This window comes from Gambusia affinis, linkage group LG09, assembly GCF_019740435.1.
Source record: "Gambusia affinis linkage group LG09, SWU_Gaff_1.0, whole genome shotgun sequence".
In the NCBI taxonomy this organism is placed as follows: Eukaryota; Metazoa; Chordata; class Actinopteri; order Cyprinodontiformes; family Poeciliidae; genus Gambusia; species Gambusia affinis.
The window spans coordinates 17,141,051-17,167,037 of record NC_057876.1 but is presented as its reverse complement, the minus strand read 5'-3'; the positions used below and the strand labels follow the sequence as shown (position 1 = coordinate 17,167,037).

The 25,987-nt window shown below is 39.0% G+C and overlaps 1 protein-coding gene across 1 annotated transcript in view; it reads right to left on the bottom strand.

Moving 5' to 3' along the window:
* Positions 1-25,987, bottom strand: part of ccdc88b (coiled-coil domain containing 88B) — a 58,680-nt gene that overhangs the window by 23,551 nt on the left and 9,142 nt on the right. Inside the window, exons 4-19 of the mRNA XM_044126983.1 lie at positions 24,089-24,158; positions 23,832-23,890; positions 21,633-21,716; positions 20,676-20,816; positions 18,146-18,291; positions 17,518-17,599; positions 16,113-16,271; positions 11,765-11,911; positions 11,443-11,620; positions 11,183-11,298; positions 10,980-11,048; positions 8,248-8,943; positions 5,594-5,773; positions 3,208-3,548; positions 2,907-3,066; positions 1,084-1,413 (exon numbers count right to left, since the gene is read on the bottom strand). Of these exons, the coding sequence (XP_043982918.1) occupies positions 1,084-1,413; positions 2,907-3,066; positions 3,208-3,548; positions 5,594-5,773; positions 8,248-8,943; positions 10,980-11,048; positions 11,183-11,298; positions 11,443-11,620; positions 11,765-11,911; positions 16,113-16,271; positions 17,518-17,599; positions 18,146-18,291; positions 20,676-20,816; positions 21,633-21,716; positions 23,832-23,890; positions 24,089-24,158 (2,958 nt within the window). The remainder of the gene's footprint in view (positions 1-1,083; positions 1,414-2,906; positions 3,067-3,207; positions 3,549-5,593; positions 5,774-8,247; positions 8,944-10,979; positions 11,049-11,182; positions 11,299-11,442; positions 11,621-11,764; positions 11,912-16,112; positions 16,272-17,517; positions 17,600-18,145; positions 18,292-20,675; positions 20,817-21,632; positions 21,717-23,831; positions 23,891-24,088; positions 24,159-25,987) is intronic.

Below are 25,987 nucleotides of genomic sequence, written 5' to 3'. Positions count from 1 at the left end.
TAAATTAAGAGTATTTGTCAACTTTTCTGCGTTTGCTGCAGAACATCAGATCAGAGTATTATCAACATAAAATGAGACTTCTGGATGCAAATGTGCTGGTGGTGAAGAGTAAAGAGGCGTTTTTGGTTTTAAGTTTTTCACTATTAATGCAGTTTGGCTTACACATATTAGCTGTTAAGTTTTCTACCAAAAAACAAAAGTTGGAGAGCTTGATTACCACCTCAAGCTGTTGCTGCAGCTGGGTAAAAACGTTTCAAACTGCTTTTGAGGAATAATTTACCATCAAGATTAGAAGTTCACATCGTTTCATCGTTGGCATAAATGCATTATTAATGTTGGCCTTTTAATGATGTACAGAACTGGTGCACACTCTTTAATTAAATTTTACACATTTAAATCAAATTTTTAATTATTTCATAGATGGAATAATCTCAAACTGGAGCTGTATCTACATAAACATCTGTGTAACTGGGTGGCACAATCTTGTGATGATTTTAAGAAAGTCATACAGTTTCTACACTTTTAAGCACTTTCACTACTTAAAATTATTAGTAATATTTCTATTTTATTGTATTATTGATTTTAAGTGCACACATCTTGTTGAGAGTTTCTACATAAGAATCAAAGCAGCACCAAAATATTTCTGATTGAACCAGGAATTAAAGCCCAGAGCTGGCAGCGTCTTCGTTCAGCTGTCCTTAATCTCTTAAAAGTTTACCAGCAATAATGCAGCGCTGGCTGAGAAATGCACTGGATGAAATTCTTGACCTTGGAGATGATGCAGCTCCACTCTAACAGCTTGATGTTGGGGTTAATGTGTGTTTTTGAGGCAGAGAGGAACAGCATGAGCTGCATCCGGGGAGCAGCAGAGGAGATAAGGAAGATTAACAGTAGCCGAGGTGACATTTTAAAACTGATGAGCAGAGATAAAACCCAAGTTCTGGAAATAAACCGCCACGCTCGGGGAAGTGGCCTTGTGCGAGCTGATAGTCGCAGAGTGTCCCTACAGCAACAATTTTAGCAGAATACGGCCCAAACCCTCACATAAACACAGACACACACATCGCTTACAGGCTTACACACCTCTTTCTCCAGCTCCAGCACCCTCTCACTCAGCAGCCGCTCTGACTCTCCTGTGGTGTGCCGCCGGGTCATGTACGGGGCGAGATCCCTGCCAGCTTCAGGGCTTTGATCTAGGTGTGGCGTCTCGTTTTTGTGAGACAGTTCTGAATTTGAAACGGGAGGAGATTCGCTCGTCTTGAGCTGCTGTGAGAGCGACTCGGCTTTCTCCTGAGTCCGCTTTAGAGAATCTGTCGTCGCCTTGAGCTCAGCCCCGGATCTCTGCAACTTCTGCCTGAGGTCGTCGACTTCGGCAGTCAGTTTCTGAGCTGAACTCTGCTCACTGGATAGATCCTGCGGAGATGGAAAGTGGGTGGGAAAGGATTAAAAGATTAAAATCTGAGGAGTGCTAAAGAAAAATAAACAATGCATTAACATAAAGAAGAATATCTAGCAGGAGGATTTGCACAATCTGTTTAATATAAATCCTGAGATTTGATTCAAGGACAACCTTTCTTGTAAAACCTGGTTAGAGCCAATAGGACAAATATAAGCCTGGTCATCTACAACAGTAGCTCCCAACTGAGCAAAAAATTTAATATTCTTGTTGGTTTTAATTATTGTTTACTTGCCAACACTTACAAAAGGTAGTTCTATGTTTAACAGCCTTCTTAATGTAACGTCTGTACAGAAATTTGACAAAACAGGAATTTTCAAATGTTTTGTACCTCTGATCCACATGCAAACAATTTTTTTATTGTTTTGCACCAGATATTTGCTATATTTCTGCACAGAATTCACAGATTAGCAGATTACATTAGATATATTCAAATATGCCAATAAAGTCCAGCTAGTTCGCACCACTTGTACCTTTTGATGCATATTCATTACACACCAAAGACCATATTATAATCACTTTGCTGCCACCTAGAGGTCAGTCGTTTGCCCACTCATGTTTCAAAATGTGTTTTGTATGTGCTATATTTAAATTATTTTGTGATTATTTTAGAATCTGGCAGCAAAATACACACATTTTTTTTTATTAATTGTTAATACAGTAATGCAATGAGTGGTCATAATAAATATTATTGATGATGGATAAAACACAATTTTGTTCCAAAAACGATAATGAATAAGATTATTATGTTGTTTCAGACAATAAACTAAAAAAGGAAGCATGTCACCCTCAGTTTTGACAACATTTCAAAGGCTATAATTCATCTATTTAACGAGAAGGAGTGTATTTTTGGGATCTATAATATTGTTTGTGAATTTTCTCTCTCTTTTGTGTACATTTATGACAACATCAAACAGCAGATTCATCTCATTTGTGCACAAATGCAACAGTTTCAAGTTTTCCAGCTTGCAGCACAGAAATTATAACCACAAAAACTGATAACCTCAACTTTTACTGGTTGAAGTGAGTTAATATGCTAATTAAGCATTGGGATAATGACAATCACAAAAACCACTGAAACAGTTTTAGGCATTTGCAACTAATGTCATTTTCTGTCTTGTAACAATTAACAGAAAAATATGCAATTAGCAATAAATTTTACATTCATTTTAATTTCTGGAGATTATTTCTGAACCCCCTGTTTAGGAGTTTTATGACCCACAGAGAATCCCATCCCACTCGGTTTTATAGAGGGGGGTTGGGAAGATGTACTGGGGGAAACCTCCGCTTTTCTATATGCAACTTTTCTTTTTGCTTTTTGAGTGTGATGCATGTTTAAAACTCCAATTCTTTGGCAGTGAATTTGTTTTGTTCAGGTAAATTCAGAGTGCATATTCACCTTGTGCAGCAGAACTATGGGTATAACGTGAGCCTTTTTTCAAAAACACACCTGAGACAGTGAGCTGATCTTGGCCAGAGCTTCTGCATGCTGTTCCTGCAGCTGCTGTTTCACCTCCTCCATGCTGCTCAGTCGAGAGCTGAGCTTTTTCTCCAGGTCCTGCAGCCGAGCGCTGAGCTCCTTGGACTCAGTCAGCTGCTGACACACACGTCTGCACACACAGCAGGAACACGGGTCAGAGGAGGGTTGACTGAAGATTTCACATTACAGATAACGGCACGCCACAACCAAGCCGCTCTCTCTGATGTCTTGTAAAAGTTAATTGCAGAATGAAGGTTAAATACGAGTGCACCTGTGTTCAGCGTCCAGGGCACACGCTCTCTGGTTGCTGTGCTCCAGAGCCAAGGTCGTGCTCTCCAGCTGCTGCCTGAGTCTCGCCGCCTCCCTCTCTCTCTGGCGGCCTTCCTTCCGCTCGCCGTCCAGCTCCGACTGGCACACGTCCTTCTCCTGCTCCAGCCGCGAGGCCTCCAGCAGCGCCTGGTCGCGCGCTCGGACCAGAGACTCCGCTTCAAGCGCGGCCTCGTGAAGCTCCGCCTCCAGCTGCTCCTCCCGATGCCGCGAGGTCTCCAGACTGCGGCCCTGACGCTCCAGCTCCGCTCTCAGAGTCTGGATGATGAGCTCCAGCTGGTCAGTCTGACGGCAGAAGACGGATGGATTAATGACGCCATTTTATTACTTTCTGGACAGATGAGGCAAGAAACTATTTGATCCAGCTGGAGATAACCAACATGACTGAATCTCTTGACACACCTGACTGTGATCCAGGGGATAAACTACAGTGAAGACAAAAGTTATGAATAAAATAAAACCCAGATGGAACTACATGGGACCTCCATAAACCATGAGCTTCTCATATTAGAAGACGATTAAAATTGAGCTTTTATGTTCAAATGTGACAGAACGCTAGCAATTACTAGGATTCCTGTTATTCTGAAGTTTGTTTAATAATCCTAATATCCTGATAAAAATCCTAAATTTAAGATTTAAATTTAACAAAAGCTGCAACTTTTCTGCAGCAGCATCAAAGATCAATATATCGGTTTAAGCTAAAGTTCAGAATCAGCTTCATTTGTCATTTTTGTACACAAAAACAGGGAATTTGACTTTGGTTCTACTTTGCTCTCAATCTACAGAGATTCAAATATAAGTCTATAAATCTGGAAGAAGAAGAAAAGACAAGGTTGAATTAATGTAAATATGTATAGTCTCAATGTAAGCATTAAAGAGACAGCCAGAGGGAACAAACTGAGTTTGTGGTGCTTCTTTTTAGTGAATAACGTTCTATAAGCCAACCTAAAGGTAAAAGTATAAAAAGTTTGTGTCCAGGATGTGTGGGGTCTGCAGAGATGCATGTCCTGGTTAGAGAGAAGGCTATCTTCAATTGTCCTTATCGTTTGTTGCAGTCTAAACCGTTTCTGAGCTAAACTACATTATCATCACACAGAAAAAAAGAGACGGGGCAAGAAGTAATTTTTCCATTTGGGTTAAATTCAGGCCTGAAGCTCGGGGAAGTAGAGTGCACTTCATGTTTCATTTAACATTCACCGATTTAAACCCCAGGAGCTCAAAGTCTCTGCTGCTGTGGTCAAGATGTAGGGTTGTACACGGCTTTTTCTGTTTCATGAAGTGAATCATCAAATATTCAAATGTACAAATTTTTATTTTCGAGCTGACTATGCAGATGTACAGCTAATGTTATTTAATTCATAAACCAAGGAGGCCAAGAAGCCGCATGATTTTGATATTGCGGAAAGCAGCTCCATTTAGTTTCTGGCAGGAAATCACAGCATCCGAGAAGGCCATGAACGTCTTGACTATACTGACATCTAAAGAAGGAGAGCAAGCTTTCTTTTTATGTTCAATGATGTCAAATCATACAATATTTGTCTTGGAAAACTTAAAACTTGAATAAAAGTGGTGTTAATTGGCAGGAAATATTGCATGAACACAAAGAGGCTGGATTTTTTTTTTTAAAAGAATCAATGTGACATGGAGGAAGATCAGAAAACGAATCATTAAAGCTCTTTCTGTGCAGGAGGTGTTCACCAACCTTATTTTATGGTATTTCTTTAATGCTGACTATGCAGTGCTCTTTTCCCTAACTTGCAGCTTTACTCATGTCCTGAAATTTTACTGCAAATAGGACATTAAACATAACATTCACTGAGACTTCATTCTGCTGATGCAGAATGTCTGAACAAGCTGGTCTAAGGTTTCATTTTTAAATGAAATCATGTTAAAAACTGAAGTGACAACAAGGACTTCTGCTCTGAGTTCATGTGTTTCTTATTTATGTATTGCAGCTGAGAACTTTATACGAAAATATTGTTTCATAGTATACAAAACTTCTCTATGATTACAGTAGTTTGAACAAAAAAATAAAAAACCAATCAGCTTGAATCCATCCAAGTCTTGTCTGCTTCATTCTGCTGATGCAGAATGTCTGAACAAGCTGGTCTAAGGTTTCATTTTTAAATGAAATCATGTTAAAAAACTGAAGTGACAACAAGGACTTCTGCTCTGAGTTCATGTGTTTCTTATTTAGGTATTGCAGCTGAGAACTTTATACGAAAATATTGTTTCATAGTATACAAAACTTCTCTACGATTACAGTAGTTTGAACAGAAAAACTAAAAACCAATCAGCTTGAATCCATCCAAGTCTTGTCTGCTCCTGACCTTTCGCTGGGCGGCTCGCAGGGCGTCCACCGTGCTGCGCAGCGTGTCCCTGTCTCTCTCCAGCGCTGCCCGCTCCCCCTCCAGAGTGGCGATGACCGTGGTCTGCATCCGGTGGAGCTCCGCTTGGCTCCGCAGGCGGCACAGCTCCTCCTCCATGTTCAGACCCTCCGACTGAAGGACCTGCAGGAACAACAGGGAGAGAATCAACAGGGAGAGAATAAACAGTATTGTTGTTTTGAGACAATTTTCAAGTAACATATTGAAAATGGCACAGTAATGCAAGTTTGCACTCTCAAAGATCAATAAACTTTGATTTGTACAGAATACTTGGTAGTGGAACACAGTTTATATATCTAAGATGTAAAAAATAATAATAAAAAATAATAAATAAAACTGGAACAAAGAACACAATCTAAATCACAAATACATTGAATTATGATATCTTTCAAAAAATATTACTCAGAATTAAAATTATCAAGCTGAGCTTCATTTATCATGTAATTTATTGATTAATTGCTTATTGTGAGTAGCTTAGCCTCAGCACAAAGTGAAGAGGCAAAGCTCACTGTAAAAGAAATGAAACATACAGTCATCTTGGGGTCACAAAGTCTCCAGAACAGTCTGGATTCAATCTAACCAGTTGATTGAGGGGATGGCAAAATAAATCTCTAAACAATGTTAGAGGGTAAAACTGTTTTATTTGGTCAGATGAGACTAAAATTGAGCTTTAAGCAACAAAGACTCCTGTGAGATTATTGTGCTGTGGGCCTGTTTCTCTTCCACAGGGAAACATGTTGGGAGGCTTGGCAGAAAATTATGTATTTGGTCTGCCAGACCAGTCGGTGGCGCTGTAACACTACCAGAGACCGACACAAAAAACACCAAACTGCTTGCATAGCAACAGGGAAACATGAAAACACCGTTCTGCAATCTATCCGCTCTGGAACTTGGTTTCAAAAACAATCATTTCTGCTCTCCCTAGATATCAAAACTGTGTGGACGCACAGCCTACGTGACTGAAAACTTTCACAAACACCTACAATTACCTCAGTGTGGGCACAACTTCAGATGTTTGCCTTGACGAAAAGCGTTTAAAAACACTGTCTTCATGAAAACTTTGAAATACTAGAAGACTTTACGTGGTTTTATGTCATGCAGGATATTAATTCAAAATATAACCCTAACTCTCAAAACAGGAATTGTTTACCATTAACATCTAAAACATCTAAAAGTAATGCATCTAAAAATTTGTCTTTCCCACCCGAATTAAAGAGTGGATTTTTCTAAATCCATTTTTCAGTGACATTTTTGCTGCAGCAATGAAAGTTTTGTTTAATTTACAGGGGCTGTATTGTGGACATAGTGCCATTTAATAGCACAATCAGGTCTGTTATTAAAATGCTGTACATATCAAACATAACTTAATAAAAATTTGACTTCACAATTTAATGCCTTGTAAAGTCAAGAAAGAGAAGGAACCAACAAAACCAAAGCTTCAGCCACAGCCGCAGACAAATCTTCCCCAGGTTGGATTTTTCTGAGACTGTACTCTCACAGTCATCGCCTTTGAACAAGCTTCCCCAGCCGGATCAGTTTGTGAAAAGACAGTAAGATTCTCCTCAGTACTGTCTCATACAGTTTCAGTACAGACCAATGTCTGTGAGATCACAGACGTTGGTCGGTCGTTCAGAACAAACCTCCCCAGCCGGGTCGGTTAGTCCAGAGACAGTACCGTCGTCCTCTGTACTGTCTCGTATAGTCCTAGTCGGGTCAGAGTCTGCTGTCCCACAGCATTTTCCAAACAAACCTCGCCAGCCGGGTCGGTTTGTTCTTTGGCATTGGATGGTAGACCTTTCCAGAACAAATTGTCCTCATCATCCTGATAGTTACCTCACTTATGGACTCGGTCTCTTCATCCTGACTGATATTGATTTACTCATCATCTTCAGTGAAGTCTGTCTCTCCTCTCCACTAACACTTCGTCTGATGCTGTAACCTAAGATAATTGTGTGGTGCAGAAAACCTCATGATGACCCAGTTATAACATGAAAACATGTTCTTGGTAATAATATTGTGCTTCAGATATGTTGAACCTTTTTAGAGAACAACACTTTCAAAGTTTAGGCCTGTAAAAAGTGCACATCAACACGACTACAACCATGTAGTTCTATGCAGAGTCTCCAACGCCAACTCTATTTCATCATGTATGGTGAAACTCATTCATTTCATTCATACTTGACCAACTTGGTTGGTCTGTGAGGCAGAAAACTGCAGCTTTAAGGAGGAGCTTTGTGGAAATATGTTGCGCTTAGTGGTGAGAGAAACCGTTTTTACCACAGGAAATTCAAGGATTTTCAAACATAAATGAAAGATTCAAACCAAAACTCTAGGTATGTTTTAGATGACTGAATAACATCATAACATGACGTAAAACACAATAAAGTCGATTTTAATCATTTTTAGCATAGGTGTCAATAATGGTAGAGGGTGGTAGGTTTTACACTGGTGTGAGACATAACCTAAATTAAGTTATTTGATTAGCTTGCAGACATACTTTCAGCTCTTCAACTTATTCGCCAAACAGATTTCAATAACCTTTAATAGGATTTTATGAAACTATTCATTGACAGACCTGAACACTTCTCATTACGTACCTCTATATGCCGGCGAGCCTCCATCAGACTCTCTCCAGCTTTCTTCAGGCGCTGCAGCTCAACCTCCACCAGCATCAGCTTCTGCTCAGCCTCCCACGTCTTCCTGCTTTGCTCCCCCAGCTTCGATCGCAGCTCCTGGGCTAACTTCGCCTGCCGGTCGGCCTCCTCCTGCACCTCCTGGAGTCGGCTCGTCAGGAGCGCCAAGTCAGGCCCGGAGGAGGAACACGTGTCCTGGTGCGTCTCTGCGGTCTCGGCGTTATCTTCAATGGGACGCTTTACGGCCTCTGATCCAGCGGTTTCCATCTTTGGTTCTTTCTCTTGTTTTTCCAGTTCTTTCTGCCCACCTTCAGCCTCGCCCCTCCATTTGCTCTGGATCTCCTCATCACAGACTTCGCCTTTTCCCATTTGAACATGAAGACCCTCTTCACCTACTCCTGCTTCCCGCCGTGTCCCTATGATTTCTCCCCTTTTCTCCCTCTCCTCCATCAGCTTCACCCGTCCTTCACCTTCTCCCCTACTGCTTTCAGAGCCCTGGATTCCTCTCACCGCCTCCCCTTCCTCTTCCTCCTTCTCCTTTTCTCGGCCCAGCTTCTTCACACCTTCCTCCTTCCTCTTCTCTTGAAGGTGTTGAAGCTCCCTCAGCAGCTCCTCCAGCCGCTGCTTCAGAGTGCCATTTTCATTCTTCAAGTTATGAGCCTGAAAAATGGAAGATGAGAGAAATTTTAGCAGCACTTTAAAGCTCTGAGTCTTTGCCGAAGCAGAAAAAAGGTTTTCTCCATCTCTTTACGATGCCATAATGGGAAATTAAACCAAATGGTTTAACATACAAATAGACGAGTAAGAATCTCATCATAAATAACCTAAAAAGCAGAACGAAGCAGAAAATAGTATTAGAAAAACGGGCTTTAAACGTCAAAGGGAACATGATTCATTTTATTAATTTGACAGGTCCAACAGCATCGATTCAAAACAGCTGATGCGGCTGCTGTAGACAGAACATCAAATTACCGTATCCATTTGTTATACAAAGGCAAACTGTAGTATTAATCACTGTTTCCACCAATAGCGCTGTTAGATGAGTGATTTTCTCCTTCATACCGTTTGACACTAATGGTTGGTTTGTATTTGGGCCAGTAATGTCGTTTTCATCAGGTTCACATTTTAAATGCAGCAATCAGGACATGATTGAAATCTAGACTTTCATTTTTCTTTCAAGTGCTTCTTAAAAATACAGATAATTTCTTAATAGACGACGATGAGTCAGAATGCATTTCTTTCTCTTCTTAAACTTCTCGTCAATAGAAGTTGAAAGTCTTCAATCGCATCTTGATTGCTTCCATTCAAACCCGCCGTGGCGTTGCACAGAGGGCAAAAACGTACAACTATTATTAACCTGTCCATATCACACAGATATTATTCCTGATATACAATAATTACATGCTGCGCAGATTTTAAGAGATTTTCCACAAACTTTCAGCTGACTGACTGTGTTCACTGCAGATGTATTCAAGGCTATGATTATTGAGTATAAGGCTGATTCCTTTAGTTTTTGTTGTTTTTTTTTTTTTTTTGACATTTTTGTTGCAACTAAATAATCCTGCAAAATGTCCTGAATCAAAAGATGATTTTACTTTTAATGTATATTCAATGCAACCTAACTATGTTACGTCATAAATACTTCTGATTAATTACATTGGAACCTGTCTGACAACATGAAAGGTTTATCTTTCTAAAGAAATTCAGGAACAAATGAGAAACAAAGTTAATAAGGCCAATCTGGGACTCCTTGTCCTTAAATAGAGAAAACATGTGACAGTGGTGACCCTTCCCAGGTGTGGCTAAGCTACCAAATTTACTCCAAGAGTGCACTGACAACTCATCTAGGAAGCTATAACTACCTAGAACAATATCTGACCCAAACAGGCCTCTGGGTGAGTTAAGGTCAGAGGTCATGACTCAACAATATGATAGTGAACGGGCAAAAATCACATCTATTAAAATCACTGCTGAATAAAAATATCATGAAGGACTATTGCAGATGGTAAATGAATGTCATCTGCAAGCGTCATAGTCCAGATGTTAGATTAACATCTGTCACGCAAACAGGAAGGGGCTTAGAGCCGATTCTTGATGCAGTCCCACCGCCATCTTGATCTGCTGCTCACATACAGGAAGACTACAGGGTTTTATGGCCACTTAGAGGGGAAAAAAATAAATTAGAAGCATTTTTTATTTAAAATTAGAGTCAAAATGATGATAAAGAAGCAAAAAGCACAAAAGAAAAAGTAGGAAATCAATAATAAAGTCGAAATGATGGGAGGGAAGGGCAAAATGCTTAAAAGGTGAAAATAGTTCAAATGTAAAAACGTATTTTAAAATGTGGAAAAAGTAAAACTACAAAGTCAAAATGACCTGTGAGAATCATGCGTGAGTAAATGAGATAGTACAACATAATTTTGTAATGGAAAAGAAGAAAATAAATCCCCTCAAAAAAGGTTGGGGCTTCACCGTAAACCATCATAGCGGCAAAGTGCACAGAATATCACTTTTATAAATGTAGTCGGTGTTAAGGTGTCTTTTTAAGTGAAAAACGATTTTTTTGGAGAAGTAATGTGACATTTTCTCTGTGTCTGTTTTAGGTTTTGGCAGAGACTCGTCTCTGACTCCAGTCGGAGTGACATCCGAACTGAAGGACAAAGTGATTGTGAACTTCTCCTCTCCTCTCCGCTCACCTCCCGGAGTGTTTTCTGATGTTCCACCTCCAGGCAGGCCAGCTCATCTTTGGCATCGGGGGAATCAGCCTGCAGTAAAGGAGCACAGGCAGTTAACACTTCCACATCCCAGCATCCTGTACGTAGCTCAATGTGGCACTACTAATGTTAGCGCGGCAGAGGAGCAGTGATGGATTATTTATGTTGAATTTCTGAACCCTGACCTCCTGCTGGGCCTGCAGCTCCTCCAGTCTCCTCCTCAGCTCGGCGTTTTCCTGTTCCGCTCCCAGCAGCCGCAGCGCTGAAGCCTCACCCACTTCCACGCTCAGCGGCTTCTGATCTGAGACAGCAGGAACAAACAAAGGACCATGACACATGATGAAATAAAAAAATAAAATTACAAGCAACTGAGATTTCAATGAGAAAGGCATCAGTTCATAAAACTGCAGTACATGTTGGGGAATAGAAAGACGGGTTTTCTAACCAATCAGCTCGCAGAACTCCTCATCAGAGTCCAGTTCTGATTGCAGGAACTGCTGATGGATGGTGGCATTCAGGGGGGAAACACTTCCCTTTGACGTGCTCCTTTGCCTTAGGTCTGCCTCCAGGCTCATGTTCATCTCCAGCAGCTCGTCAACCCGCTGCCTTTCAGTGTCCCGCTCCTTCACGTCAAGACAGAAACGGTACGCCATGCAGACGTTACTAAAGAAACTCAAATCTTACATCAAACTTTCAGGAATCATTGGAAATCCCGCATTATTGGCATGTCGAACAAACTTCAACGCTAGAGCAACAGCTCCACCCACCGCCTCCACGTCCATGATCCTGTGACGCAGAAGAAGATTGTCCTTCTCCAGCTCCCGTATGGAGGAGCAACGCGCCCGAGAATCTGCCAGCTGCTCTTCTAGAAGACTTTTGGTTTCCTGTAGCGCTCCACACAGATGTTGCTGCTCCTGAAAGAGGGGTCACAGACAGAGTGCTTCTAGCATCGCTTACCCAAATGCAGTGCTAGCTACAACATATTTTTCACATTTTATAAAATTGCAACAAACTCTGATACATTTTACAGGAGTTTCTTGTGCAAAATCCACACAAGGTTTGTGTTAAATGCTGTTATTGAAGAGAAACGAGTCACATTTTTATAACAGTTTTCAACATTAATAGAAAAATTTAAAATAAATAAAAAACAAAAGCGAATTGGCTACAAGCTGATGACATTATTTGCCCTTACTGAAACCTAAGAATATCTTTGAGTATGGGCTATCCCTATTTTAGAGACTTTGCAGCTGCAACTGCAGAGAAATGTGGCTTTGAAAAGCATGAACTCAGGATGGATGAACACAGATGGCTCTTTTTAAATGTTTCTATTAGTAAATAAATTTAGAAAATGAGGTAGGACTTTCCTGTTATAATTATGTGCAGCTTTGTGTTGGCCCATCGCATAATTTCAGAATAAAATCATCTGATCCGTCCTAAATGTAAGTATCCGTATTTACCTAAAGGTTTCTTACTTCTTCTACAAAGAAAACTTTTGAAAAATTTTGAGACGTGGGCTGATTATAAAACTTGAGCTGTGTTTTCTCAGCCTTATTAAGACTCTTCAGTGGCTCCATAAAGATTTTACAGCTTAAACGATTTTAAACATCTTGAAGTGAGATTACTACATCAAAGTAAAACCAGTGATCTGGACCATAAAGCCCAGCATATCCATGATATATCTGGCTTATCCTGAACTAACCTGACTGTGAGTTCATCAAAGCAAATAGATAAAAAAGTTTTCTAAACGTGGGTTTGTGCACATTAGAGTAAGAAGGTTAGACTTTCAATCTGCTGATCTCAGAGGTCTACTGTAACGCAACACTTCCGATATTTAGAGCAGCTGAAAGAGACGATGCTGTTGCAACTAAATCTCCCAATGTTTTAACTTAAAAAGCCGATTTGTGACGTTATGGAGACCAAGAGATTTATGGTCTTCATTAGACGTGCTGCAGAAATGATCTTGAAATATTAGAATAATTTTTTTATTCTGTCTGTTGCAACAGAAGTTGTCTAGATTTACACAAAACAAATAAATTCAAATTAGCAAATAGGCCTAAAATTATTGAATTGTTTTAAATGCTGGAAGCTCTACTATACTGAAATTAATTGGTTTCATAATCATATTAATTTAAGTTTAAAAGCATTATATAAAATGATTGTGTTTTTTATGTATGTAATATATTTGATGAAATTTGAAAAATAATATGGTTCACAAAATAAGCTTTTATTTAGCAACATGTTTCTCTCTTAACTGGAAGTAATATAATTGTTCTGGAGTGATCTGGTGTTATTGCTATAAAATAAAGATTATTTAATTCAACAAAGTAGATTTTTTAAATAATTACTGAGATTGTTATTAGTACAATGTATATAAATGGATATTCATTGTGCAATTCCTTTGTGTCTCATTTCCTGTCAAAACTTCTGTGTTGAATTAAATTATTTTAAATCTAAATTTGAATGTTTTTTGTTTTTTTTGGTTCAGCACTTTATGATCATATAATTTATTGACAGAAAAATTAACAACAATATTTGAGTCGTGATTATAATTAAGAAAAAATTACTTTAGAGTCAAAGTTTGACAGGAAGAAGATTCAGAAAAGGATTAGATTTTTTTTCAGGAGAATTTCCCTCTGCTGAGGTATTTTTCAAGGAAATGCTTCACTATGAGAGGTAACAAGAGCACAGACAGAACTGAGAAAAATGTCTCCATTTGTCCATTGATGCACTTTTTTATTATTCCGAATTCATTGCAGGGGAGTCTGAACCTATACGTAGGTGGATTCTTATCTCAGAACCTAACCACATCTGGAGAATGTTAGCTTGTCAGCATCAGATGACGTGGGGATTCGCTCTGCTTCACGGTACAGAAAGAGACCGTATTGACAGCAACATGAGGAGCAATCCGGCTCTTATACAGGAGCAAAAAAAAGCAAAAGTCCGCAGACATACAGGGAAAATTTCAATTCCACAGTATGTGAACTATTTGCCCGTCTGACACCAAATTGAATGAAAAAAACTCCCAAAGGCTGATATCTGCTATGGAATATATTTTACACTAATTTCAAAGAAGAGCAAATGTAGTCTGGAATGGGAAAAAGTCACTCTCAGGTTTTTACTGCAGAAAATCTTCTATATTCACGCTTCTGTCACACTGCTAAGAAGTAAAAGGTAAAATGAAAGGCATTTAGTGGAAGATTAAGTTCTGTCAAATCTTAGAAGTATTTGTGCCGGTTTTGATTTGCTCTGAAAACTGTACGTGTAGTAAAAGTGTCGGTGCTGCGTCAGGACAGACAGAGCTCGTTATTTATGACACATCAGCATTACGCTCTCCTTTTAATTTTATTTATCCATGCTTAGGGATCATTTGATCATCAATGCTCTGTGGTCACTCAAATGGCCAGATAATTATTTGTAGGTCAGATAATTATTTGTTGGGTAAACCACAAAGTAGATCGTTACGCCAGTTTCAGTGAGTGAACAATGAACCATGAGATCACGTTCACGGTCCTCACTCAGATATCTGAGTCCGTTGTGATACATTTTGTAGGAATGCCAGATATTTGTGATAATCGTAGAAAATCTGCGTTGCTCATGGAGTCAAAATGTTTCACAAATTGTCGCCTTCCTAAGTAATTTTTAGCCAAGAGTGATTTTTTTTTTTTTTGCATATATTATCTTTTGGAAAAAAGAAGTGGAAATGTTATTGCCAAAATAATTTTTCGTAGAAGTTATTTTAGGAAAGTGATAATATCAAAAATATTGCATGGTACACTGCCCGGCTTCTTTCACGGTCAAATTGTGAACGCTGTAGCATTATTTTCTATTGTGTTGTGCAGCTCTGGAAAACATTAAGAGAGGACTGCACTGAACCGCCTGGTTCTTCCACCAGACATTGATTTCTGAACTCTTCCTGAGTTAAAACATTAATATTGTAGTTTCTACATGAATATGAACTTGTTTTTTTTGCATTATTTGAGGTGTGAAAGCTCTGCATCTTTTTCATTATTTTGATCATTTCTCATTTTCTGCAAATAAATACAACATTTTTGCTTGTAATTTCTGAGACATGTTGTCAATAGTTCTTAAAATAAAAGAACAATGTTCATTTTACTCAAACATATACCTACAAAGAGTAAAATCAGAGAAACTGATCATTTTAAGTGGTCTCTTAATTTTTTCTAGAGCTGAAACTCCGTCTGTCAAAACGAAACATATTCGCAGCAGTGTGACAGGACTAGAAGCTGTTCATCCATCCTTACAGGAAAGAAAGAAAGTCCAATTTATTTTCTTACACAAACTCAGTGAAATATTTCTAATGGTGGTTCTAAATAATTTCAACCTCGTTTAATTGAAGTGTGTCCTTTTGTTTACCAACCTTGTAGAGACAACAATGAAAGGCTGAGACCCAAAAACAACAGCGCAGAAAAACTTTTAACTACTCATTTAGAGACGCAGGTCATGAGTTAATATTTACAAATTCAACTATTAATTTAGCTTTTGCTTTGACAAAAGTTCAGCTGGAATTTGTTGCATTTATTTCACTACAAACTGGATAAACTAACAAGTGCAAGGACGTAGCCAGAAGGAAGAATGAATCAAATAAGTCAGGGAAGGTGACAGTGAGGACACCAGGAGATGTTTTACAAGGATGTGAGGACATTTTCTGCCCCAGAACATTCCAGCTAGTTCAGAATAAATTTCATTTGGTTGTAAAAGTTCCAGCGACTAGAGGCAAACTCCTGCTCCTCCTCGTCAACGAAGCGGCTCTGAGCTGTAAATCCAGATGACATCACGCAGTATAATCTTGTTCTATGGCTTTGGATTTCATAGTTGTTCACGCTCGCTTTTGAGTGAAACACTGAGGGCCGTAAGAGGGAATAATAATAAGATTAAATGACACTTTTTACTGTCGGATATTAGCTATTCCAAGGTGAGTTTAATTTGAGATCTTTTTGATGTGAGTTTCTCTGATTATATTCATATAACCACTTCCTGTACGAAAAATTACAGGGTTAGAGAAATGCTTTATTTAATGTTTTTATATCTCCATTGTGGCTGGGACTGCAACCAGCCTTAATGTGATGCATGCTAGCACTTTGTTTGTGTTTGTACCTTCAGCTGAGTGCGAGTCAGCTCCAGGCTGCGCAGTCTGTGTTTGCAGCTCTGCAGCTCGACCTGGAGCTGCTCGGTCCGGGCAGCTCGCTCCCGGGCGCAGTCCAGCTCGTCCCGCAGCGTGCGCATTCCCCTCACCTCGCTCTGCAGGGAACGGTTCTGGAGGAACACAAAATACAGAATCACACACAGCAAACTGGGTTGAGCATTGATCATGGGAGGGTGTGCAGAAAACCCAAAGCAGAGTATGATGCAAGAAGAAGAAAATGTGCCTTTGACTGTGAGCACAGCGCCTGAATGTCTCCATTCCCAGCAGATCCTAAATTAAAGGAATGTTTACAACTTTCAGGTGAAGTGTTATAAATGGGATATCTCCCATTTATAAACTAAGTAAGTTATCCGAGGTGAGAGACTGCAAGGTAACGTATTTCAAACCAGTGAGAGTATCTTCACGTTGATTCTACCAAGCCCATGCAGTCGCCGCAGCCACACTAAAGTTGTTGGGAGTTCTCATTTTAACCCAAATCAGCATTTTTGCAGCTTAATTTGGTAATAACTGCAGTAAAGCTGTGGTTTTCATAGGAAGATCAGTCATCAGAGCATTACAGAAACCAATTTAACATGTTATAAAAGTAGATATTAGTCTGGACTGAGAGAAATGGTCAAACTCTGGCAATATTCTCCAGATGATAAAATGCATTCTTTGTGACATTTTTACGGTGCAGAAAACAAGAACCAGTTTTTTTTTTATTTTTAAGGATAGACTGACAGTGCATGAAGTTTTTCTACAAGTTTCTTCTTCTGTAGTTTCAGAACTAGTTGATATATTTGCTCTCAAGTCGACTTGCTGATAGTGCAAAAAAAACAAAGGGATGGTTTAGATAATTTGATGAATTGCTCTGCAGCACAGTAGCGAAGAAACAAGGATTTTAGGAAGTTTAAATTAAAAATGGTCGTGTTTTACATTCAATTGTGCATTTAATAAATTACTGATTTAAACTCAAGTAAATGCAATATAACTTATCCTACAATCAAAAACTACAGAGGTGCAGTTTATATTCATGTTTTTGAGTATTAATGACCGGTTATGGGACAGTAGTTCTTTTCTACTCCTAAACTAAAGTTGTCTTCTATCGTTCTCCTGCAAGCCAGGCCAATTATTTATAGTTTGCATTTTCAAACAGCCAAATGTTTTATAATTTTAACAGTTAATTCATGTGGACTTGTTAAATGTGAAACTATAATCCCACCTAAGGAGCCAAAGTAGCTTGAGCTTCTACTAATTTCAATTTTAATTGTGTCAGCAGAGGCTTTACTGATAAATGACCCAGATCAGTATCAGGGACAAAAAAATAAATCTTTTATTTTTTTCTGTATATATCCAGACCGTGGTACGTCTTCGAACCTCTTTTTGAAGTTTCTTCAGCTGATCCTCCATCGTCTGAATCTCCTGCTTGTAATCCAAAATCTGATCACCTTTGTCGTCCCTGAAAAAAAACAACCCATAAAACTTTCAGCGCTGCACGCCTCATCTTTCTTATGATCAGATCTCTGATAGCTGAAGCAAAAAGTACAAGAAGAAAGCACATAATGTGAGCAAGAAAGACATAAAAAAGCCACTGAAATTATAACTTGCGACTTTTAGCTGAACTTTGACCTTTGGATACATTTTAATACACAGAGGATATTAGATTGTTACACCAAAAACCCGACTTGTTGCTGAGTATCGAGTCATTTTTGTGCATTAAGAGGAGAGACAAAATTTGCACATCATTAACGCTGACCTTTATGACAACTTTACTAAAGGTTCTCCGGGGCTTTCCTTACACACACACACCCACACACACCCACACACACCATTTTTCTGTCTTTACACTGGCTTACATTCATTTTTCATTCATTTCTATAGACTAACCCTTACGCTAAACCTGACCATTACTCATTTCACACCCTAAAATCATCCCCTAACCCAAAAAACAGCACTTCTTCTTGTGGGGAATGTAAGATTTGTTGGAAAGCACACAAACACTCACAGTTGTTGTTTGAGGCGGCGGAGTTTGGCCTTGCTGTCGGCCAGCTGGAGGGCCAGACTCTGCGGCGGATCATCCAGGTGGCCCCCCAGCGGCGTCTGCGTTGAATCGCCATGGGTTTCACGCTCCTGACACAACTCCGCTATCCTCTGAGGAAGAAGGAAAAAAAACTACTTAAAAACATCCTTAAGACTTCATTTAATGCAGCATAAAAAGATTTCTACAAAATATTGGCAGGTTTAGAGATGTGAAATATGTCTAAACTCACAGAAAATTAGAAAAAATTGCAGATTAAATTAGCTTAGAAAAACATAACAGTGTTGCTTACACCAAGTCTCAAAACAGTTTTCCTACAGAAAGTTTTAAGGCAGATGAAAAAAATAAAAATTATTTAGAAAATAACATTTGATATTTTTAGTTGTTAAACTCACCATGCAGACAGCACTGTGTATTTTTATTTGATTATTATAAACTATATTGATTTTTAAATAACGGTTCATATTTAGCATTTGCAAATGCTTTCACCAGGTTCATTTAGAAAGGTATATATTTAACGAGGTTATTTTGATTTTGCACATACTCAGGAAATGTTCTGTTTACCACAATGACAGAAGGAAGTGATGACACACTAACAGCACCCAGAGAGCAATGAGAGTGAGAGATCTCTATTATTTGTTTTAGCTTTTTATTTCATGTTTTGGATTTTAGTACTTCACCTTTCTGGTGGAGGAAATGACTCTTTTTTTATCCATAAAATTCCTCCCCTTAAGGTGAAAAGTTTATGTAAACCACAATGTTTCTGAAACACAAAGGAGCTGTGGACACTGCGGGTTTGCCGACACGCCTTTTCACTGTTGTCTTCTTTGTTTTGTTTTAAAACAGAAGAGCAGATGGTCTGTTCTACGTACTGGAGCATCACACTCCCTTCCTGAAAAGGTTACTGCTGGCTGGGCTGGCAGGAATCAAAGCCTTTCCTTTGTATATCCTGAAACATGTGGAATTGGAGATCCCCTAACACCAGACATGCCTCCATTTAACTATGCAAATAAATGTAAATATGCCCTGCGATTAAGGAGAATCACACTCTCAGAATCACACACTCGGTACCAAAAGAAACTCCACAGAATGTGAAATTAATGCATTTCTAAATAAGGTGAAAGTGTGTGAAAACAAAGGCTTCATCTCTTCTTACGTATGTACAAAGTCAGGTTCTCACCTTTTAAAACTACACACTTCCAGCATGGATTACAGACACTATTGTTATAAATCGACACCTAAATGCATTGAGGAAAGGGTGAGACTGAGGCATTTCAAAGATTGTGTCTATTGAGGAAAACAGCAGCTAGAAAACTCTGAAACTCTTTTAACCAGCAAAAAACAGGAAGTGCCCAAATAAGTCCTGAAGGGCCGGTGTCAGGGGGGTACATGCTGCAGTTTCCTGTCCGATTACAGATTGTTAAAAAATTTGAAGATTCAAATTTCGATTAATAATTTCTTTAAAGTCAAAACTGTCAGTGTTGGTTATTAAACTCACAATAAATCTTGTTTTGTTGAAAAATCATTGAGCAATATCTGCAAAAAGTACAAATTTGTTCTATCTTCACATGTTGGAATTGGCTAGAGAACAGACTCAGGTCCCGTCACGTAAAAAGATTAGATGTGACCTGGTGGGCGGGTCTGTCAGTCAGTCTGTCCGTCTTTCACAGCAGAGCAAAAGGGGACAGTGGCAGTTTTTTAGACGTTTGCGGACACGGATAAGATCAATGGATAAGATCAATGGATGAGATTGGTTTCACATGTAAGTATCGGCTGATCAGCCTTACTGGCGTCCTGCAAGTTTTAAATGTTTCCCTTTTTAAACACACCTGAATCAAAGGAATGGGTAGTTTGCATGTTGCTGGAGAACTTCATAACATGCAGAGGAGCAAATTGAACCATTCAAAATAATCTTTGCTGGAGCTCTTGAGTAATGACTTGTCAATAACAAACAATAACGCAGCAAAGACAAGATGATGTTTGGACATGCACAGCCTTTGAAAAGAAAAGTTTCTTTACAAGTGGATAATAAATTTGGATAACTTAATTTCCTCAACATGACATCACAACATCCTGCAGCGTGCTGCCTTGTAGTTTTGTTTTGTTTTAAGTTTTTTATTCCTTCACATTGTTGTGTTTCGTTTTGTCATTTTATTTGAAGTTTTATTTTATTGAATTCCTCTTTGACGTTCATCTTGGTTACAGCTGCTAAGGCTCTTCATAAATGATGATGATAAACTATTTTTACTTTTTTCAGAGTATACACTTTTGGGTTTTAATCAGTTAAACTTTGCAGGGCTAATTAACTGTTCACTGTTATTTAACAAACATGTTTCTATAAATCAAATATGGGCTTTTCATCCTTTTTTCTCTTAAAATCTAATTATATAACGGTAATAATAATTCTGTGCATTAATTGATATGCAAGCCTGGACGTTCTCACACAGATTTTCTCCTGGAAGGAGGTAATTATTTCTCGATTCGTGACCATACGAACCTCCAGGTGTGTGTCTCTCTGTGCCAGCAGGCTCTGGATTTGCTTGGCCATGGAGCTGAAGACCAGCTGTAACTCTGCACCTTCTGCCTCCACCAGCTCCTCCCACTGAAGAGGCAGCACCACTCTTGGATCCTGAGTCACCTGCAGCAAGGACAGTTCTTCAGGTTTCTGCGATAAAAATCAATGCAAGTCTGATCCAACCAGCAGATCAGGGAACAAACCCTCCAGGCAGAGCGAGTGTGCGCTGAATACCAAGCATCTGCGTAGATTAGAAACAAGTACATTTTACATTCTGCCTGGCTCGACTCATGCATGCAAAACTAATGATCATGTTGATGGCTTTGAGAGGTTCGCGGGTGGAGGCCATATGAGCAGGAAGCAGGGGATGCATCCATCTACGCAGGAGGAGCACTTCTCACCTCTGTGATTTATTAGGCTGAAAACTTTGGCAATAAAAAGGCTGGTGGGCTCCATGCTGTTTCTGAGATTCAGCCACGCTGGTATTCAGCGTGCTGTTTTTGTGAAGCTGGCAATTATTAATGGAGGGGGTATTTTCAAAGAGGGAGCCAAGTGGCATTTATGCTTTAACAGACGAGAGAGAATGACAAAAAGCAAGAAAAGATGAAGCGGTGATGTGACAGGGGTGGAGGTGGAGAGGTGGACATGACGGGTGGAAGATCCATCACCAGGGGGCAGCCAGAGGTCTCGACAAGGCAGCCGGCAGAATGACAACTCGCTCATTTTCACACTTACTTGTAGCATCAGAAAGAGGAATAATAATCCAGCTCTCTTTGCCCACAGGCAGACACCACAGAAATACTGTGCAATATATTATTTAGGGACAAATGTGTTCTTTAGAAACTCTCCGCAGGACAAAATATACCCCAGCGAAAACCTTTTCTTTTTTTTTTTAGGAAGGATTGCATCTGATTTATTTCACACATCTTCTTCACTTACCTGCTGAATACAGAGGGCAATGGCTGCCTGAGTCTCGATGTCCAGAGACTGGATCTGCTGGATGAAGGTCTCCTTGTTCTCACACTGCAAAAAGAAATGATGAGGAGGAATGAAGTGCACGCACAAATGTGATTTGTATTTGGAAAAAAGCAATCCCCACGAGGTACGGCTCGTATTATTTAGTCAGCTGAAGGTTCTACTGAATAATTCATTTAAAATTTTTGGGTTGTGCATCACAAAAAACCAGCAATTACAAAGGCTAAGATAAAAAAGGACATCTGATACAGATTCAAAAGAATATGCAGGCTTAGGAACTAATCAAAAACAAGTTATTTTCTAAAAGACCAAAAAAACAAGGTGTAGTAAAAGTGGAAAATGCTTTCAGATCATAAAAATGTCAAATTACATGGTGACTGGATTCACCATTGAACCGTGTATGAATCCTTGGGATGGATTTCTTTAGATCAAAGAAGAAAAAGCCCTTTATTGCAACATTTTGTCAGGTAATTAAACATTCCTGCATTTAAAACCTTTGAAAGCATCACAGCTATTTACGACAGTAGATCGACTCCATTACTGTTTCTGTTTCGCCCCTCATCTTTGGCTTCAAAATCTCTTTAATCTTCAGAGACTCTTTTTCTTAAAACAGCACAAAAAGAAACATATGACTCGTTCATTTGGCCTTTAATTGGTAGTGAATTGTTTTGTATCTTTTTTTCCACCAATAAAAGGTGGAAAAGAGAAATAATTAATTTAAACAGAACTATGTCTAAACACAGCCATTGTATGAAAGTAAAAACCCTCTGTGTGTGTCGACATGTGGAGGTAATGATCGGGGGAACATTTCTTCAGTGTCCCCAGGCTCAGATGCCGCCACTGATTCAAGTTTGGAACCGTCAACAGACTTCCTGGCTTATCGCTCTGGCTTTAACACTTATCACCATGGCAGAGATCCTGAGTTCCCTTCAGCAACGCAGAGCAAGCTGCCAAGAAGAAGCACAAATGGCTTCCGGAAAGAATAATCAGGGAAACTGTGAAAGTCCTGGAGATGAGCTTGAATATTTCTGTGGAGAAGAAGAGAAGAAACTTCCAAGGACGAGAGGCGCCAAGCTAATTGTGCCAGGTGAATTATTTCCAATCACTTCCTGAGTGAAGCAAGTGGAGCCTTAAGGTAATTGAACATTTTCAGTGCAGTGATTTTAATATGTCAACTGAAACAACTCTTTTTCGCTTTTGGTCTAGGTTGAATCCAGGAACCTTCGATAAAAGCTAAAGAATAAAAGCTTAAAAAAATGTTGAGGCTGAAACAATCAGATTAATTTATTATTAATTTATTTATAATTTGTTAAAATGACTGTCAACTAGTTGAGTAATAAATGAATTATTAACTGGAGTAAAGGCCATTTGTTGGAAGAACAACACAGTCAAAGCAGTAATTATATTTTTAATTTAAGATTAAAAAATTTAAATAAAAATGTTTCTATATATGTTCTACACAGAACAAGAGGCATTGCTGTAGTATTACTTACCGCAAATTCTCAAACTAAATCTCCTTCTATTTACTTTTTTCTATCCAAATATTAATTAGTTAATCTAAAAAATAATCAACAGATCAACCCGTCAACCCAACCTGATGTCAGAAGTTTGGGTTTTTTTCCCCACCAGGGGGTCTTTTGTGGGCTCTAGTGTCCCTTACATGACAGTAGGCTGACAGGAAAGGGGGAAGACATGCGGCAAATGTCGCCGGGTCCGGGAATCAAACCCCCGACGGCCGTGTCGAGGACTCAAGGCCTCCACACGGGGGTCCCCTATGCCATCACAGCACGCCCGATGTCAGACGTTTTAGTTTTTTTAGCTCCATCCTTTACTAAAATGATCAAGCATTCTCCAAATTTTCTTATTTAAAAGAAAATAATTCAATTATTTGCTTAGCTGCATTTTTATGCATTTCTAATACAGTATATTCTTAGAAATTTGTTAACATGTTAAACTTAAGTGGTTAAATAGCAAAAATATGCACCTGATTTTAATTGACAGAATAACAAATTACCAAAATAATTAGTTAGTTGCAGCCCTAGAAAATCCCCATTAAGGCAATTTTTAATAGGAAAGAAGTTTTGGTTTTATGATACATATCTAAAAGTATAATTTTTGTAATTACCTCCCATTATGTGTGTGTGTGCGTGTGTATGTGATCACCTGCACTGCACATCCCAATAAGAGCAGCAGCAGTCTCCGCAGCTCTTCCACAGCTGCCTCTGAGGACACAGAAATAACTGTCATCATCCTCATTATCATCACCATCATCATCATCTCCACCCTGCTCCACAGTCCCCCCCATCATTATCACCTTAATGTGCTTCATAGATCGCCCAGATATGGACTCGTGCATGAAATAATGAGTTTCTGGAGGCTGAGAGACACACCACTGATAGGATCATCTTGTTATCTCGTACCTGTTAGGGGGTCCTGCCCCAGTATGGCAACATTTGGGAGAGGCATGAGGATCAACTGCTGCAGGTCTTCCTGTATGAAAAGGATGAATGTGGAGAGTTAAGCACAAGTAATTTTCTCGTCGGCCCGGTCTGTCTGCTGAAAGTGGGGCTGGATTAATGCCAGGAGCAACATTTTCCACCGGGCTGCTGTAATTTGTAGTGTAAACAAAGAGAAGACGCCAAATGAGAACGCATCTATTGCACCATTTTAGCTCAAGAAGACTTGGTGAAATTTGTTTTAGCATATTCCTGCTTCTATAATTTCTAATTTGCATCCATTTAGTATAAACAAAGAGAAAGGGATAATGTTATTACAGGGATAAAAATTGGTGAGGTGCTTTCAGTTGTCGCCTCAGATTCTGTAACATGAGGGTAATGTGGGCACTGGGACAAACACACTGAGGCACAAAGATCACATCAGAGGTCATTTACATCAAGAGTTACTGGCTACACAAAGTGGCTAGCATAACCAACAAACTACCCTTTAAACAGTCTGTAATGTTGCAATGTTGCAGTTTTTCTCTTGTTTTAGAAGAGAAGATGCTCTTGTTGCAGGTTTACAGAGCATTGCAATCATATAAGTCCTACTTAAACTTTTCAATACTAGCTCATATTTTAAGCAAGGACTTTTTTGGGGCTGCATGTGATAGAGCAGCATAATTGAGAAGTAAAAAGAAAAAGAATACACTGTTCTCTTCTTTTTATATAAAAAATGCTTAACACCCTCTGCCTATTGGCAGTTTAGCATTCAGAGATTTTTCTGGGCAAAGTAACTCCAAATTATTTGAGGAATTTTTGTAGAGCACATTTAAAATATTTGAAAGAAAATGCAGCTTAGGAAGCTGAAAAACCTCGACACAAAGCTAACTGATACGCTACTGACTTTCATTTGCAAAGCAGCCAATCCAGGAGCAATATTCATTTTTATTGGCACTGATTGGCTGAGACCCAAGATGGACAGGAAGATAAGGATGCTAGCTTCTGTAGTAATGCTAAAATGTTTTCCACAGTGCATACTACTGAATATTAAGATATGCTTGGTGTTTAAACTATTAAAATACGCAGTTTGTTTTTGGAAAGTGTTTCAAGTTTGCTGATTTTTCTGATTTGCAGGGAGCTGTGATTCCTAACTGCTGTTAATACAGAGGGTTCACTGTACCTCTAAATAAAGATCAACACAACCAATCTCAGTTTAATTTCTGTAAACTAGTCAGAAAAAGGCCTCTCATCTAAACTGACAGGCTGAGCACAGAGAGCATCAATCAGAGCAGGCAGGAGGCTAATAGCAACTCTGGAGGAGCTGCAGACCTTAGGTAGGATAACTTGTTGCTCCTAGCAGATCTGACAAGAAAAAATTTGATAAAAGCCATGAAGGGAACATGACAAACATGTGGCTGAAGGTGGTGATCATGCTGTGGGACGGTTCTCTTTAGGAAGGCAGAAATATAGATTCTGGAAGAAACCTCTACTATATGCTGCAGAGGACTTGATTCAGCAACAATCCTAAACACATTACTGTGTCAGGATGGCCTAGTCAAAGTAAAGACGTATTTCCATCTCAAAATGTGAGGTGAAATCTGATCGTTGATGCCCACAGATGATCTCCCTCTAATCTGAGTGAGCTTGAATACTTTTGTGAAGAAAAATAAACATTTTAGTCTCTAGAACCACAAAACTGCTAGAAATACCTCTAAAGTATTTTTAACTAATTGCAGTAAGAATGGTTCTGTATTTTATAAAAATTCCCTCACATCAGATTTTGAAAATCATATATTACTAAATTTGTAATATTAATAATGTAACAATAAAAAATGGTTTAAAAACGTGAATACTTTTGTCAGGCTTTCCCTTTATTTTCTG